Source organism: Taudactylus pleione, unplaced genomic scaffold, assembly GCF_031769625.1.
Source record: "Taudactylus pleione unplaced genomic scaffold, aTauple2 ptg000907l, whole genome shotgun sequence".
Lineage (NCBI taxonomy): Eukaryota > Metazoa > Chordata > Amphibia > Anura > Myobatrachidae > Taudactylus > Taudactylus pleione.
The window spans coordinates 237912-255310 of record NW_028285308.1 but is presented as its reverse complement, the minus strand read 5'-3'; the positions used below and the strand labels follow the sequence as shown (position 1 = coordinate 255310).

Here is a 17399-nt window from a genome sequence, read left to right as displayed (position 1 = left end):
CACGCAATGCGGATGTAATTACGAATCCTCGATGCGAATATCCACCCCAACCCCGAGTCGCACGCGCGTCTATGCAGCAGCAATGCCCCCCAGCCAGCATCACTAGTAACACATAGTAACCACATGCTTTGTGCAGAGCAGTGGTTCTCAAATTCGTCCCTCAGGGCCCCACACAGTTCACGTTTTTCAGGTCACCCAGCAGGTGTATTCATTACTCACTGACACATTTCCCAGGTCACCCAGCAGGTGTATTCATTACTCACTGACACATTTCCCAGGTCACCCAGCAGGTGCACAGGTGTATTCATTACTCACTGACACATTTCCCAGGTCACCCAGCAGGTGCACAGGTGTATTCATTACTCACTGACACATTTCCCAGGTCACACAGCAGGTGCACAGGTGTAATCATTACTCACTGACATTTCCCAGGTCACCCAGCAGGTGCACAGGTGTAATCATTACTCACTGACATATTTCCCAGGTCATCCAGCAGGAGTACAGGTGTAATAATTACTCACTGACATTTCCCAGGTCACCCAGCAGGTGCACAGGTGTATTCATTACTCACTGACACATTTACCAGGTCACCCAGCAGGTGTACAGGTGTAGTCATTACTCACTGACACATTTCCCAGGTCACCCAGCAGGTGCACAGGTGTAATCATTACTCACTGACACATTTCCCAGGTCACCCAGCAGGTGCACAGGTGTAATCATTACTCACTGACACATTTCCCAGGTCACCCAGCAGGTGCACAGGTGTAATCATTACTCACTGACACATTTCCCAGGTCACACAGCAGGTGCACAGGTGTAATCATTACTCACTGACACATTTCCCAGGTCACACAGCAGGTGCACAGGTGTAATCATTACTCACTGACACATTTCCCAGGTCACCCAGCAGGTGCACATGTGTACTCATTACTCACTGACACATTTCCCAGGTCACCCAGCAGGTGCACAGGTGTAATAATTACTCACTGACATTTCCCAGGTCACCCAGCAGGTGCACAGGTGTATTCATTACTCTCTGACACATTTCCCAGGTCACCCAGCAGGTGCACAGGTGTAATCATTACTCACTGACACATTTCCCAGGTCACCCAGCAGGCGCACAGGTGTATTCATTACTCACTGACACATTTCCCAGGTCACCCAGCAGGCGCACAGGTGTAATCATTACTCACTGACACATTTCCCAGGTCACACAGCAGGCGCACAGGTGTAATCATTACTCACTGACACATTTCCCAGGTCACCCAGCAGGTGCACATGTGTACTCATTACTCACTGACACATTTCCCAGGTCACCCAGCAGGTGCACAGGTGTAATCATTACTCACTGACACATTTCCCAGGTCACACAGCAGGTGCACAGGTGTATTCATTACTCACTGACACATTTCCCAGGTCACACAGCAGGTGCACAGGTGTAATCATTACTCACTGACACATTTCCCAGGTCACACAGCAGGTGCACAGGTGTAATCATTACTCACTGACACATTTCCCAGGTCACCCAGCAGGTGCACAGGTGTAATCATTACTCACTGACACATTTCCCAGGTCACACAGCAGGTGCACAGGTGTATTCATTACTCACTGACACATTTCCCAGGTCACCCTGCAGGTGCACAGGTGTATTCATTACTCACTGACACATTTCCCAGGTCACACAGCAGGTGCACAGGTGTATTCATTACTCACTGACACATTTCCCAGGTCACACAGCAGGTGCACAGGTGTAGTCATTACTCACTGACACATTTCCCAGGTCACCCTGCAGGTGCACAGGTGTAATCATTACTCACTGACACATTTCCCAGGTCACACAGCAGGTGCACAGGTGTATTCATTACTCACTGACACATTTCCCAGGTCACCCAGCAGGTGCAAAGGTGTATTCATTACTCACTGACACATTTTAAAAGTTGGTGGAGAAAATTATTCCATTTGTGATTCTGAGGAGATCTGGAAAACATGCACTGTTTGGGGTCCTGAGGACCGAGTTTGAGAACCTGTGGTGCAGAGGATGCAACCACAAATGGGCTCACGCCCGCGGTACGCTTCTCTACCACGCCACCCAGTAATTACCACTCAGCTGTCGATGAGAAGCGCCTGAGATGTATCCGAAGAAGAATTTCTCGTAGCTGCTCTAAGTTGCCTGCGTCACCTGCGGCGCAGTTTGCTAGAAATTGCGAGGTGCAGACACGTTCCGACTCGCATGCAGCTCAGTATAAGGACCGGTGTGTCTGAGCACCAGCTGACTGCGCAGAACCGGCAAAGAGAGTAGAAAGTACTGGTGGAGGACACCTGCACAGGATTGCAGATCTATTTATTAACCAGTCATTTCTGCTGTTACTCTGCTGCCTGATATACTACAGTCAGCTCTTCTGTCAATGCGAGCAGCAGGCACAGGACAGGACAGACTGCTCCTCCGTTACCCCCCCTGCCATAAAGGAGAGTCAGCTCTTCCGTCAATGCAAGCAGAAGGCACAGGACAGGACAGACTGCTCCTCCGTTACCCCCCCCTGCCATAAAGGAGAGTCAGCTCTTCCGTCAATGTTACCTCCCCTGCCGCGAAATGGGATCTCCGATAACAAGAGATATGGTAAGAACTTACCTTTGTTAGCTCTGTTTCTACGAAGTCCATAGGGTCCACATGGTTGACCTTGGGGTATAGCTGGATCTGGATCCACGGGCACCACACAGTTAAAGCTTCTGCTGCTCTCAGGATGCACTTGGGTCCGTCCTCCTCTATACCCCGCCCCCGGCCACAAGCACCTCAGTTGGTAAGCAGCAAAGGCCGGAGGAGGAGACTAAACAGAGAGAAGGAAGACTGGAACACACAAGAAACCATACTCACAGAAATGGGAAACGGAAAACCGGTGACCAGCCACACAGCCTATTTGAAGCCAGGTGCGTCAGGGCGGGCGCCCTGTGGACCCTATGGACTTCGTAGAAACAGAGATAACAAAGGTAAGTTCTTACCATATCTCTTGTTTTCTACTTCAGGGTCCATAGGGGTCCACAGGGTTGACTTTGGGGATGTCCCAAAGCAGTCCTTATAAGGGTGGGGACGCTCCTGTGCTGAGAGGAGAATTCGTCCCCCAAAGGAAGCATCCTGAGAGGCAAAGGAAACCAATGCATAGAACCTTAAAAAGGTGTAGACAGAAGACCACGTGGCCACTTTGCAAGGCAGAACAGCCGAGCCACCTACAGCTCGAGTAGAATAAGCATCAACAGAAACAGAAAGGCCTATCCTATGTGTAGGCCCCTGAGATAGTTATACAAAGTCATCTAGCCAATGTCAGACTATTGGCCAGCCATGCTTTCCTGTGAAAACCAAAGACCACAAATAAGGAGTCTGATTTCCTGAAGGAACTAGAACGGATTACATAAATCCGGAGAGACCGGACCACAGTCAGTGAGGCCACACCAGCCGTGCGGACTGGAGACTGAAATGTCAGTACCATAAATTCCAGAATAATATGGAACTTAAAAACCACTTTAGGAAAAGACACAGGGAGAGTGCAACACAACCCTGACATGGTGGACTAACCAGAAGAGAGAGCCACATGAGAACGCTCCCAATTCAGATACTCTCCTGACAGATGCAAACGTCATAAGAGAGAGAGAGCCTAAGCTATAGACCCTGAAATGGCTATCAAATGAAGGTCCCCGAAGGGCACTAAGAACCACTACCAAATCCCAAGGAGCCCCTAGGTAAGCCAAAGGGAGGCATAAGCCAGAAAACACCTGAAGGATGGATCGGATACCAGAGAGTGGAGCAATTTCCACAGCTGAACCCCACTGACAGAGCAGAGATCCGCACTCTCAGAAAGGCCAGGCAGAAAGCTAGACCCAAGTCAGCCGGAAGGAATGCCAGAACTTCTGAAAATCCTAAACACCGGAGGATCGTAGCGACCGGTACGATACCATAAGAATTATGTATGCCACAGTCTGTGGTAGATCCCAGCAAAAGCTGGCCTATGCGCTCTAAACATTTCAATGATGACAGAGCCAGAGAAGCCTTAGGACCACAGTAGGGACGCAGTCAAAGACAAACGATCCAGGTCCAGGGAAAAACAAGGACCCTGAGACAACAGGTCCGGATAGTGAAGCAGCAGGAACGGAGCATCGATGGGAAGACTCCGAAAATATAAGTACCAGTGACGTCCGGGATGATCTGGAGCTACCAGAAGGAAAGCCCCTCCGTCTCGAATGAAACTTCCGAAGACCTCGAGGAAGAAGGGAGACCGGAGGACAAAGGTACACAAAGTGGACGGACCACTTCACTGACAAAGAGGCACTGACGGTTGCTTCAGTACTCCTAGTTCTGGACTAACACCGGTAGAGTGAGATAGTCAGAAGGCCTTGAGGATCACCTCAGGGAGGCCCCCTCTGCTCACCAGGAGGTGACACCTCTCTTGGAGAAGAGACTAATCCCCAGGATGCACGTCGTGATGGCTGAGGACGCCCGCTTCCCAATGGAGAGCTCCTGGAATGAACACTGCAGGAGACCCTCGGACTATGTCAAAATGTGTGACATTCCTGTCATTGCCACTCAACGACCAGTGTTGCCCAAATGGAAGCCACCGTTGTGACATTGTCGGACCAAACCTTTTCAGGTTTACCGTGCAATATGTGTTAGGCCAGAGTGAAGGCCCAAGACAGCTTAAAGTTCCAACAAGTTAATTGGCAGGGTGGAATCGACAGACTTCCAACTGCCCCGAACCGAATGCGGATCAGATACTGTCTGTAGCAAAGAATACCCTGGACGAGATGGCCATAGCCACCCGGACAGAGAACTACTCGCCTCCGAAGAGAGCATCATCGTTTGAACAGTGATCTGATGGAAAAAATTTGATCCTTCTGGAGAGGAGTAAATTATGGCAAGGCCTGGAATGGAACAGAGCATATTCCACCCTTCCAAAGGTAAACACTCTGGATATTTGACCGCGCATCACAGAGTGTAATGACATGTCGACTGCGTAGACATCCGTGCACTCCTAGTTGAAGAGTGGAGATTGGAGATCTTGTCTTGCGCCAAAAGAATTCTCGGAGTCTGAGAATCCAGCAGTGCTCCCAGATGAAGAATACCCTGTGAGGGATGCCGGGAGGACTTTTTCCCCATTGATTAAATATCTGCGACCGAGAAGAAGCCACGGTTATCCAGACCTGCCTGTAAAGTACCTCGGTGATCCTGCTAAGAGCAGGAGGCCGTCCAGATACTGGAGCAGTCGGAAATACTGAACAGGTGAACTGTCAGAAAATTCATAAAGCTGGTAAACCCCTGTGGGGCTGAGGACAGTGTTGAAGTGGCACAGCAAACCTGGGCCCATGCTGATGAGAGGTCTCTATATGTACCCGTAGGCACGTGTCATGCATATCCAGTGATACCATAAAGTCCCCAGGTTCCAAACATCGGATGATGGAGCATAAGGGTTTCCTCCTGAGCCCAGGTACCTTTAAGAACTGGTTCAGGGAATTGAGACAGAGAATAGGCCAAAGAGGACCATTCAGCCACCGCACCAGAAAGAAAGCAGAACAACCAGTCCCTCGCTGAGATAGTGGGGAAATAGCTCCGCTTACCGCAAAGACTGTATAGTTTTCTGGATTTGTAAGGCCCCGCGTACCACCACATGGAAAGAGGCCGCCTGAGCAATGAGAGGGCGTACCCGTGAGAGACTACCACTCCTACTCACGCAGCCGTGGCGACTTGACACCAGCACTGGGCGAACTGAGAAAGTCGGTATCTCACTCTGGAATCCCCCAGTTGTAGACCTGTCCCGTCAGGCTGAAGATTTATCCTTAGGTTCAGCAGCAGGGTCGGCTGGAAGTCCAGGTCTGCTCGGTACTGGATATGGCGGTCCTTGTAGAGGCTGACACAGCCTAGGAAGAAACAGGCCTTCAGGCTGACCCCGAGGGCCAAAAGATTTAACAGATTTAGTCTGAGGCTTTGTAGTGGGAGTAGCTGAAGGCAGTAAACTTGTCGTAAGTAATACTGCCAATGTTACTACAATCTTGTTAAGGTCAGGACCAAACAAGATCTTCCCCATAGATGGTATCTGCACCTCTGCATCCCCAGAGCGCAGCCATAGGGTATTACGGCGGATACCATCGCAGCCGGAACTCTGAAAGTATCTGGCGACAGCCAGAGTCCTGCCATGCGATCCACCCGCTAGTCAGAAACAGGGAACCCGAAGGCACGTTAGCCTGAGGGTGTAAGATACTGGTGCAGGTCGACATTCTTTCTAACCAGAATGGACCTGCTACCAGCCCTAAAGCAGGGATAATAATACTTGAAATAGTACATACAGTCAGCACTAGCATAAGTCACATACAATGCAGATATATACATATATACATAAACATGTCATATAATATACTGCAAAATGTCACTGCATTCAACTTACCCAGATTCAGTGTCTGGGAAGGCTACAGCGCTGTGTACACTGACCTAATGGTGAGGTACGCAGGGGGACTGGGCTCACTGCCATCTCCAGAGATCTGCGCTGCACCACATGAAGAAAATGGCCGCCTGGAGACCTCAGAAGAAGCGTGGCCCGCGGAAGAAGCAGCTCAGCGGCACCAGACTATAGTACTGAAAGGTGCGCTGAGCTGAGGGGAGGAGCCGCTGTAACAGGGAAGGATTGCTCCCCTTGGCGGCTATTAACCCCAGGGACGCCGGCTCCCAGCGCCGATCTGTAACTCCCTCATGGTCTAGTGGACACACGGGGTATGGGGGGGCCTGCCGACACTGCCGGCGCCTCCGGTCTATCCCCAGAGACACAGGACTGCATTTCAAATGCGCGGATCACCGCAAGCGGTGATCCGCAACCTTACCTGCTCCCCGTGGATCCGGCAGCAGTCCTGGGCGCCCACAGAGTCCGGCTAGTACAGACTCTGGTGTCCCGCTGAGATCCCCAGATCTGTACTGGCGTCTCAGCGCCGGCGGGGTGACGGAGCGGCAGCTTGGACGTCTCATGGACAGTCCGACGCTGCCCCTCTGAAAAGTCCAAAAGTAAAGAAAAAAAACTTTAAACTCATAAAAAATTTATTTTAAGCTTAGGGGCTGCTAATCAGCCCCCCTGCGCTAACGGTGACCCGACTCCGGCCGGGCACCAGCTTAAACTGAGGTGCCTCTGGCTTGGGGGTGGGGTTATAGGGAGAGTGGACCCAGTGCATGCTGGGAGCTAAAAGCTTTAACTGCGTGGTGCCCGGATTTGGTTCCCAACCTATACCCCTATGGACCCTGAAGTAGAAATGTCTGAATGGAAGACCAGATGGCCGCCTTACATAGCTGAACAGCAGAGGCGCCACGTCTAGCAGCCCAAGAGGGACCCACAGAACGAGTGGAATGAGCCTTAACAGAGGCTGGAACAGGTAAACCCTCCTGTGCATAAGCCTCACAAATAACAGAACAAAGCCAACGGGCTAACGTTTGTTTGTTGGCAGGCCAACCCCTCCTGTGAAAACCAAAGAGGACAAACAATGAGTCAGACTTCCTAACGGAAGCAGTCCGGTCCACATATATTCTGAGAGCACGGACTACATCCAAGGAAGCCTCACCAGCTGAAAGATCAGGTGACTGAAAAGCTGGCACAACAAGTTCCTGATTAATGTGGAACTTAGAAACCACTTTAGGCAAAAACTCAGGACGAGTGCTAAGCACCGCTCTGTCCTGGTGAAAAATTAGAAAGGGGGGGCGAAAGGAAAGCGCCCCCAATTCTGACACCCTCCTGGCAGAAGCAATCGCCAGGAGAAAAACCGTCTTAAATGTCAACCACTTGAGTTCCACCGACTCAAGAGGCTCAAAAGGAGGACCCTGCAGGACCCGAAGAACCACCGCCAAGTCCCAAAGAGCCACAGGAGGCATGAAGGGAGGCTGGATTCGGAGAACACCTTGGGAAAAAGTGTAAACATCTGGCAGTGTAGCGATCCTACGTTGGAACCACACGGACAGCGCGGACACATGAACCTTCAGGTAGGCAAGGCGTAAGCCTAGGTCCAAAACTGATTGAAGAAATTCCAAGATCCTAGAAACTCGGAACACCTGAACACCTGCCGAGATTGCCGGAATGTGGCACCCCGCCCAAGCAAGGATGTAAGACACCTCCGACATCACAGCCAGACTGCGAGTTCCTCCTTGGTGGTTGATGTACGCCACCATGGTGGCGTTGTCGGACTGAACTTGAAGCGCCCTTCCTTGGAGAGCGGTGCCAGACGACTGCAGGGCCCTGTACACGGCCCTCAGTTCTAGGATGTTGATGGGGAAAAGTGCTTCCTTCGCAGTCCAACGTCCCTGAAGTGACAACGAGCCTGTCACTGTCCCCCAACCCCGGAGACTGGCATCTGTTGTGAGCAGGACCCAGTCCGGGATCCAAAAGGGGCGCCCCTCGACCAGATGAGCTGTCTGAACCTCCGGGGACAACACCAGCATCTGAGACCGGATCTGGTGAGGTAAACCGTTCCATTCGGATAGAATCAGCCCCTGAAGGGGCCGGGAATGGCACTGGGCAAATTCCACCATGTTGAATGCCGACACCATGGACCCCAGAACTCTCATTGCCGAATGGAGCGGCAGTCGGCAACTGTGTATCCGCAGCTGTAGGGAGGAGACCTTTTCCGGAGTCAGGAAGATCCTTTGCTGACGAGAATCTAGCAGGGCTCCCAAATGAACCATCCGCTGTGATGGAATTAGGGAGGACTTTCTCCAATTTATCAACCATCCGTGCGCTTGCAGACAAGCGATCGTCAGGTGGAGATGTTGAAGCAGCACCTCCGGAGAGCTCGCCAGCAAAAGGAGGTCGTCTAGATACGGCAGCAGCCATACATTCTGGCTCCGAAGATGTGCGGCCATGATCGCCATCAGTTTGGTGAATACCCTTGGTGCCTTGGAGAGGCCAAAAGGTAGCGCCCGAAACTGGTAGTGATGATGTAGGATAGCGAACCTCAGATACCGCTGGTGTGAAGGTGCTATCGGAACATGGAGGTAGGCGTCCTGGATGTCCAGGGAGACCATGTAATCCCCAGGTTCCATCGCCAGAATGATGGAACGTAACGTTTCCATTCTGAATTTGGGAACTCTGAGGAATTTGTTCAGAGAATTCAAATTGAGGATAGGGCGATGAGAACCATTTGGTTTCTGCACCAGAAACAGAGTAGAGTAGTACCCCGTCCCTCGTTGTGACTGAGGAATGGGAACAATGACCCCTGCTTTCAGCAAGGACTCTCTAGCTTCCTGAATCTGCAAAGCTTTGATTTTGTCCAGAGAAGGACTCGTGCAGAAAAACTGGTGGGGCGGTCTGTGCCGAAAAGACAGGGCGTACCCCTGGGAGACCACTTCTGGAACCCAGGCATCCGTGGTGGTATTGTGCCAGCACTGGGCAAATAGAAGAAGTCGGCCTCCCACTCTGGGGTCCCCCAGAGGGAGGCCCGTCCCATCAGGCAGAAGGTTTATCTTCCTGCTTGGAAGAAAGGCGCCTGGCACTCCAGGCCTGCTTTTTGGGCTTAGAGGCAGTCTTGGTCGTCAACTGCCTCGGGAAGGACTGACCTTTTGCCTTACCCTGGACCCGAAAGGACCGAAAGGCGGAGCTCCTCACCTTAGCAGGTGCTGAAGCCGAAGGGAGGAAGGCTGACTTGGATTTAGCCAGAGTGTCCACTATTTTGTCCAAGTCTGGACCAAAAAGCAACTCCCCATCAAAAGGTAAGGCCTCTAGGCCCTTTTTAGAGTCTGCGTCAGCTCTCCAGGACCGCAGCCACAAGGACCGACGAGCAGACACAGCTGCAGCCGAAACCCTAGAGGTCAGCAGGCTGGCATCTAACAATGCTTCCCCAATGTAGGAAGTCGCATCTCTCATCTGTCCTATTAACGCCCTCTAGATATCCGGAGCATCGTCTGGAAAAGTATCCTCTAATGCGTTGGCCCAGCTCTCAAAGGCTTTAGCCACCCAAGAGATGGCCATGGATGGACGGGCCACTGCCCCAGAAAGAGAATAGAAAGACTTTAAACAAGTCTCCACTTTCCTGTCCATGGGATCCTTCAGAGAAGAGATAGACGGCAAAGGCAACGTAGCGCTTTTAAGTAAGCGGGTGACATGGGAATCCACCGCCGGTGGTGTTTCCCATTTCCTGCAATGAGCCTCAGAAAAAGGATAGTTGGATGCCAACAGCTTCTGTGGTTGGAATCTCTTACTGGACGACTGCCAGGCCCCAGTCATATGATCCGTCAATTGGTCAGACAGGGGAAAAACGTTCGAAGTTACCATAGCCATCATCTTCTATGTGAAGGATGGCCCGCACCACCCTTACCAATGCCGGCACATTAATGGAGGACTTAGTCTCCACCTCCTGGGCCATGGCATCCGAGTCAGTGTCCTCATGTACTTCTCAGTCATCTGAAGACACGTCCGTGTCCGTTAACTGCGCAAGCCAGTGAAGCCGTAACGGGGAGCTTGGAGGCCTTTGAGGGCATGTCACTATGTCACATCGACTGAAAAGACGAAGACGAGGCCGCCAGACTCTGAACAGAGCTGGAGAGTACATCCACCCAGGGTGGAGGAACCGCCTAAGGATACCCCTGAAAGGGCACCAGGGACTGCTGCGTCACTGGGGGAGACTGTACGTACACAGGCAACCCCGAATAAGGACCCACAGTCTGAGACCCGGGGGGAGACTGCAATAAATGCGGAATACTCGGGGAATGGGGGATGGTAGGCGGGGGCAACGCCCTACTAGGGACTTCAAACGGGACCGCTAAACGGTCCGCGATTGACGCCAGCACCCGCAAAAACATCGCCCAAGGAGGATCCTGCACCGTAGGAGGTTTAGAGGGGCCAGGCGCTAGCTGGCACCGCCCGCACAGACCATCCTGTGATAAATCCTCCCTATCAACCACTGCAGAACAGCGTCGGCAGGAAAACAACACAGGAGCCACAGAGCGCTCATTCTCCTCATCAGACATGACACAGTAAATTTGCAATAAAAGTGCATCACCGAGAAGGAGAGGCGTATAACACCTGCGCACTCCCAAGTATGCAACACAAACAGCCCACAATATGGTACTGAGTAGCACACCGCTGTATGTGACGGACCTCACAAATACGTAGATCTATATAAGTGAGGTATACAGAAAGAACACCCCTCCCCCACGCACCTGCGGGCCGTAGGAGAAGGAAAGGGATAGGTATAAGCTGACAGTAAGTAGAAATAAGCACAGACAGCAGCACTAGCAATAGTCACATACCATGCAGAGAAGTTATACTCACTGCACCTTCAGCTACAATCACCTCCCAGATTCAGTGTCTGGGAGGGCTATAGCGCTGCGAACACTGTCCTGATCAGGGGAGAGGTACGCAGGGGGACTGGTCCACTGTATCCGCCTGGGAGCTCTGCGATGCTGCCCTGAGGAAGATGGCCGCCGGAGAGCTCTGAGGAGGAGTGGCCGTAGGAGGAACAGCTCAGCAACGCCAGCACGCATGAGAGAAGGTGCGCTGAGCTCAGGGGAGGAACCGCTAAACCAGGGAAGGCTGCCTCCCCTGGCTAGCAATTAACCCCAGGGACGCTGGTTCCCTTCCAGCAATTATTCCCTGGTGGTCCAGCGGTCACGCGGGGTATTCCTAAAGAGGGGGAGGCCACCGCCGCTAATAGCGCCGCCGGTCTGTCCCCAGAGATCGGCGGTGAGAGACTGCATTTTCCCCCTGTCCCCGTAGAATCCGGCAGCAGTCTGTGGGAGGTCCCGGAGCCCTGCTACTACTGACTCCAGGGTCCCGCTGCGATCCCCAGATCAGTACTGGCGTCGCAGCGCCAGCGGGGGTGTTGGAGCGGCAGCGTGGACGTCCAGATGGACAGTCTGATGCTGCCTCTCTGAAGAAGTAAAAATAATTAACAAAATCTTAATTTAAAAAAATAAGCTATGGGGCTGCATATGCAGCCCCACCGCGCCAGGGTGACCAGACTCCGGCCGGGCACCAACTAAAAGTGAGGTGCCTGTGGCTCGGGGGCGCGGTATAGAGGAGGATGGACCCAAGTGCATCCTGGGAGCAGCAAAAGCTTTAACTGTGTGGTGCCCGTGGATCCAGATCCAGCTATACCCCGAGGTCAACCCTGTGGACCCCCTATGGACCCTGAAGTAGAAATTAAACTGAGCACATAGTCGCCCGGCCCAGAACCATACCCCCTATACAGAGAGCGCTAAAACCAAAGGAGAACGGAGCAGTGTGAAAGGAGAACCAGAGATTACATTAGTTTCCTACTAGTTATGTCTGTGCCCCCCAGTGCTGATAGGTGATTAGGAAATCTGGCCCCTATCCCGCCCTATATTGTACAGCCCTGTGCCAAGCCTGTGTGTGTGTGGTCTACGTTGGTGTATTGCTGTACCTTGACATTCTGCTGGGAGTTGTGTCTCTCATCCCTGGTGTCCTCCTGTTCCCAGTCCTGGTCTTTCCCAGAGGCCTCGTCCTCTCTGGCCAGTTGTGGACACTTGAAGAAGCCTGGTCCCTCTCCATCCTCTATGAGCCCGCAGGGGCTCTGTCCCTGAAGTAAAGCCACCACCGCCTCGGTGTTTGGCAGCTTTGTAATCTTGGAGTGCTTCTTGTAGTGTGGGGTGTCCTTACGGATCAACCGTTTCTTCTCTGGTGACCCCCGATCTTCGTCGTAGTCATCCTCCTCATCCTCATCGCAGTGCACCAAAGTCTCCTCGGCAAAATGTACCGTGTGCTGGGGGAGTGCCAGAGAACAAGATGGAAGAACAGCCTACAGGTGGCAGTAGCGCCCTACATGATACATGTGTGGAGACCTCAGATGAGAGTAAGCGAAGACCATGAGCCTCGCGTAGAAATGACATTAATAAAACCTACAGCATATGATGTAACTGACGTCCCCTTCTCCTGAGCTCATGGTCACGTTACAGGAGGACTCCTGCTCCAAAGCTACAGAGTAACGGAGCTGCTCCTTCCCCACAGCGGCCCTACGTGCAGACGCAATTATCCCAGGGTTCCAGCGCATTTGGCGCAGCGCACAGCAGCGTCACCACTGAAGTTTCCTATTAAACCAAGTAAGCCGGAACCCAGTCCACAGAAATAGAGGATGTACAGGAGAACCTCCGTCACACGGCGGCATCCAGGACAACGCACCGAGGAAGGCGCAGCTTCGTTATGTGTGTACCCAGACCTGCTGCTTTCATATATTCACTACTCTATAAATCAGCGCTACATCTCAGGGCCCATCGCCCGGCCATTAGTATGGATTCACAACAGCTGTGTGTACACATTACTCTATACTCAGCAGGATACTATGTTATTATTAGGTGTACACATTACTCTATACTCAGCAGGATACTATGTTATTAGGTGTACACATTACTCTATGCTCAGCAGGATACTATGTTATTATTAGGTGTACACATTACTCTATACTCAGCAGGATACTATGTTATTATTAGGTGTACACATTACTCTATGCTCAGCAGGATACTATGTTATTATTAGGTGTACACATTACTCTATACTCAGCAGGATACTATGTTATTAGGTGTACACATTACTCTATACTCAGCAGGATACTATGTTATTATTAGGTGTACACATTACTCTATACTCAGCAGGATACTATGTTATTATTAGGTGTACACATTACTCTATACTCAGCAGGATACTATGTTATTATTAGGTGTACACATTACTCTATACTCAGCAGGATACTATGTTATTAGGTGTACACATTACTCTATACTCAGCAGGATACTATGTTATTATTAGGTGTACACATTACTCTATACTCAGCAGGATACTATGTTATTATTAGGTGTACACATTACTCTATACTCAGCAGGATACTATGTTATTAGGTGTACACATTACTCTATACACAGCAGGATACTATGTTATTAGGTGTACACATTACTCTATACTCAGCAGGATACTATGTTATTATTAGGTGTACACATTACTCTATGCTCAGCAGGATACTATGTTATTATTAGGTGTACACATTACTCTATGCTCTGCAGGATACTATGTTATTATTAGGTGTAAACATTACTCTATACTCAGCAGGATACTGTTATTATTAGGTGTACACATTACTCTATACTCAGCAGGATACTATGTTATTAGGTGTACACATTACTCTATACTCAGCAGGATACTATGTTATTATTAGGTGTACACATTACTCTATACTCAACAGGATACTATGTTATTAGGTGTACACATTACTCTATGCTCAGCAGGATACTATGTTATTATTAGGTGTACACATTACTCTATGCTCAGCAGGATACTATGTTATTATTAGGTGTACACATTACTCTATGCTCAGCAGGATACTATGTTATTATTAGGTGTACACATTACTCTATGCTCAGCAGGATACTATGTTATTATTAGGTGTACACATTACTCTATGCTCAGCAGGATACTATGTTATTATTAGGTGTACACATTACTCTATGCTCAGCAGGATACTATGTTATTATTAGGTGTACACATTACTCTATGCTCTGCAGGATACTATGTTATTATTAGGTGTACACATTACTCTATACTCAGCAGGATACTATGTTATTATTAGGTGTACACATTACTCTATGCTCTGCAGGATACTATGTTATTATTAGGTGTACACATTACTCTATGCTCAGCAGGATACTATGTTATTATTAGGTGTACACATTACTCTATACTCAGCAGGGTACTATGTTATTAGGTGTACACATTACTCTATGCTCAGCAGGATATTATGTTATTATTAGGTGTACACATTACTCTATGCTCAGCAGGATACTATGTTATTAGGTGTACACATTACTCTATGCTCAGCAGGATACTATGTTATTATTAGGTGTACACATTACTCTATGCTCAGCAGGATACTATGTTATTATTAGGTGTACACATTACTCTATGCTCAGCAGGATATTATGTTATTATTAGGTGTACACATTACTCTATACTCAGCAGGATACTATGTTATTATTAGGTGTACACATTACTCTATACTCAGCAGGATACTATGTTATTATTAGGTGTACACATTACTCTATGCTCTGCAGGATACTATGTTATTATTTGGTGTACACATTACTCTATACACAGCAGGATACTATGTTATTAGGTGTACACATTACTCTATGCTCAGCAGGATACTATGTTATTATTAGGTGTACACATTACTCTATACACAGCAGGATACTATGTTATTATTAGGTGTACACATTACTCTATGCTCAGCAGGATACTATGTTATTATTAGGTGTACACATTACTCTATACTCAGCAGGATACTATGTTATTATTAGGTGTACACATTACTCTATACACAGCAGGATACTATGTTATTATTAGGTGTACACATTACTCTATGCTCAGCAGGATACTATGTTATTATTAGGTGTACACATTACTCTATGCTCAGCAGGATATTATGTTATTATTAGGTGTACACATTACTCTATACACAGCAGGATATTATGTTATTATTAGGTGTACACATTACTCTATACTCAGCAGGATACTATGTTATTATTAGGTGTACACATTACTCTATACTCAGCAGGATACTATGTTATTATTAGGTGTACACATTACTCTATACTCAGCAGGATACTATGTTATTATTAGGTGTACACATTACTCTATACTCAGCAGGATACTATGTTATTATTAGGTGTACACATTACTCTATGCTCTGCAGGATACTATGTTATTATTAGGTGAACACATTACTCTATACACAGCAGGATACTATGTTATTAGGTGTACACATTTCTCTATACACAGCAGGATACTATGTTATTATTAGGTGTACACATTACTCTATGCTCAGCAGGATACTATGTTATTATTAGGTGTACACATTACTCTATGCTCAGCAGGATATTATGTTATTATTAGGTGTAAACATTACTCTATGCTCAGCAGGATACTATGTTATTAGGTGTACACATTACTCTATGCTCAGCAGGATACTATGATATTATTAGGTGTACACATTACTCTATGCTCTGCAGGATACTATGTTATTATTAGGTGTACACATTACTCTATACTCAGCAGGATACTATGTTATTATTAGGTGTACACATTACTCTATACTCAGCAGGATACTATGTTATTATTAGGTGTACACATTACTCTATACTCAGCAGGATACTATGTTATTAGGTGTACACATTACTCTATACTCAGCAGGGTACTATGTTATTAGGTGTACACATTACTCTATACTCAGCAGGATACTATGTTATTATTAGGTGTACACATTACTCTATACACAACAGGATACTATGTTATTAGGTGTACACATTACTCTATGCTCAGCAGCATACTATGTTATTAGGTGTACACATTACTCTATGCTCAGCAGGATACTATGTTATTATTAGGTGTACACATTACTCTATACACAACAGGATACTATGTTATTAGGTGTACACATTACTCTCTGCTCAGCAGGATACTATGTTATTAGGTGTACACATTACTCTATACTCAGCAGGGTACTATGTTATTAGGTGTACACATTACTCTATACTCAGCAGGATACTATGTTATTATTAGGTGTACACATTACTCTATGCTCTGCAGGATACTATGTTATTATTAGGTGTACACATTACTCTATGCTCAGCAGGATACTATGTTATTATTAGGTGTACACATTACTCTATACTCAGCAGGATACTATGTTATTATTAGGTGTACACATTACTCTATACTCAGCAGGATACTATGTTATTATTAGCTGTACACATTACTCTATGCTCAGCAGGATACTATGTTATTAGGTGTACACATTACTCTATACTCAGCAGGATACTATGTTATTAGGTGTACACATTACTCTATACTCAGCAGGATACTATGTTATTATTAGGTGTACACATTACTCTATGCTCAGCAGGATACTATGTTATTATTAGGTGTACACATTACTCTATACTCAGCAGGATACTATGTTATTAGGTGTACACATTACTCTATACTCAGCAGGATACTATGTTATTAGGTGTACACATTACTCTATACTCAGCAGGATACTATGTTATTATTAGGTGTACACATTACTCTATGCTCAGCAGGATACTATGTTATTAGGTGTACACATTACTCTATACTCAGCAGGATACTATGTTATTATTAGGTGTACACATTACTCTATACTCAGCAGGATACTATGTTATTAGGTGTACACATTACTCTATGCTCAGCAGGATATTATGTTATTATTAGGTGTACACATTACTCTATACTCAGCAGGATACTATGTTATTAGGTGTACACATTACTCTATACTCAGCAGGATACTATGTTATTATTAGGTGTACACATTACTCTATGCTCAGCAGGATACTATGTTATTAGGTGTACACATTACTCTATACTCAG

The 17399-nt window shown here is 48.0% G+C and overlaps 1 protein-coding gene across 10 annotated transcripts in view; it reads right to left on the bottom strand.

Moving 5' to 3' along the window:
• Positions 1-17399, bottom strand: part of SCRIB (scribble planar cell polarity protein) — a 233147-nt gene that overhangs the window by 109208 nt on the left and 106540 nt on the right. For all 10 annotated transcript variants that reach the window (XM_088459378.1, XM_088459384.1, XM_088459385.1 and 7 more), the window contains exon 15: positions 12391-12729. In XM_088459378.1, the coding sequence (XP_088315504.1) occupies positions 12391-12729 (339 nt within the window). The remainder of the gene's footprint in view (positions 1-12390; positions 12730-17399) is intronic.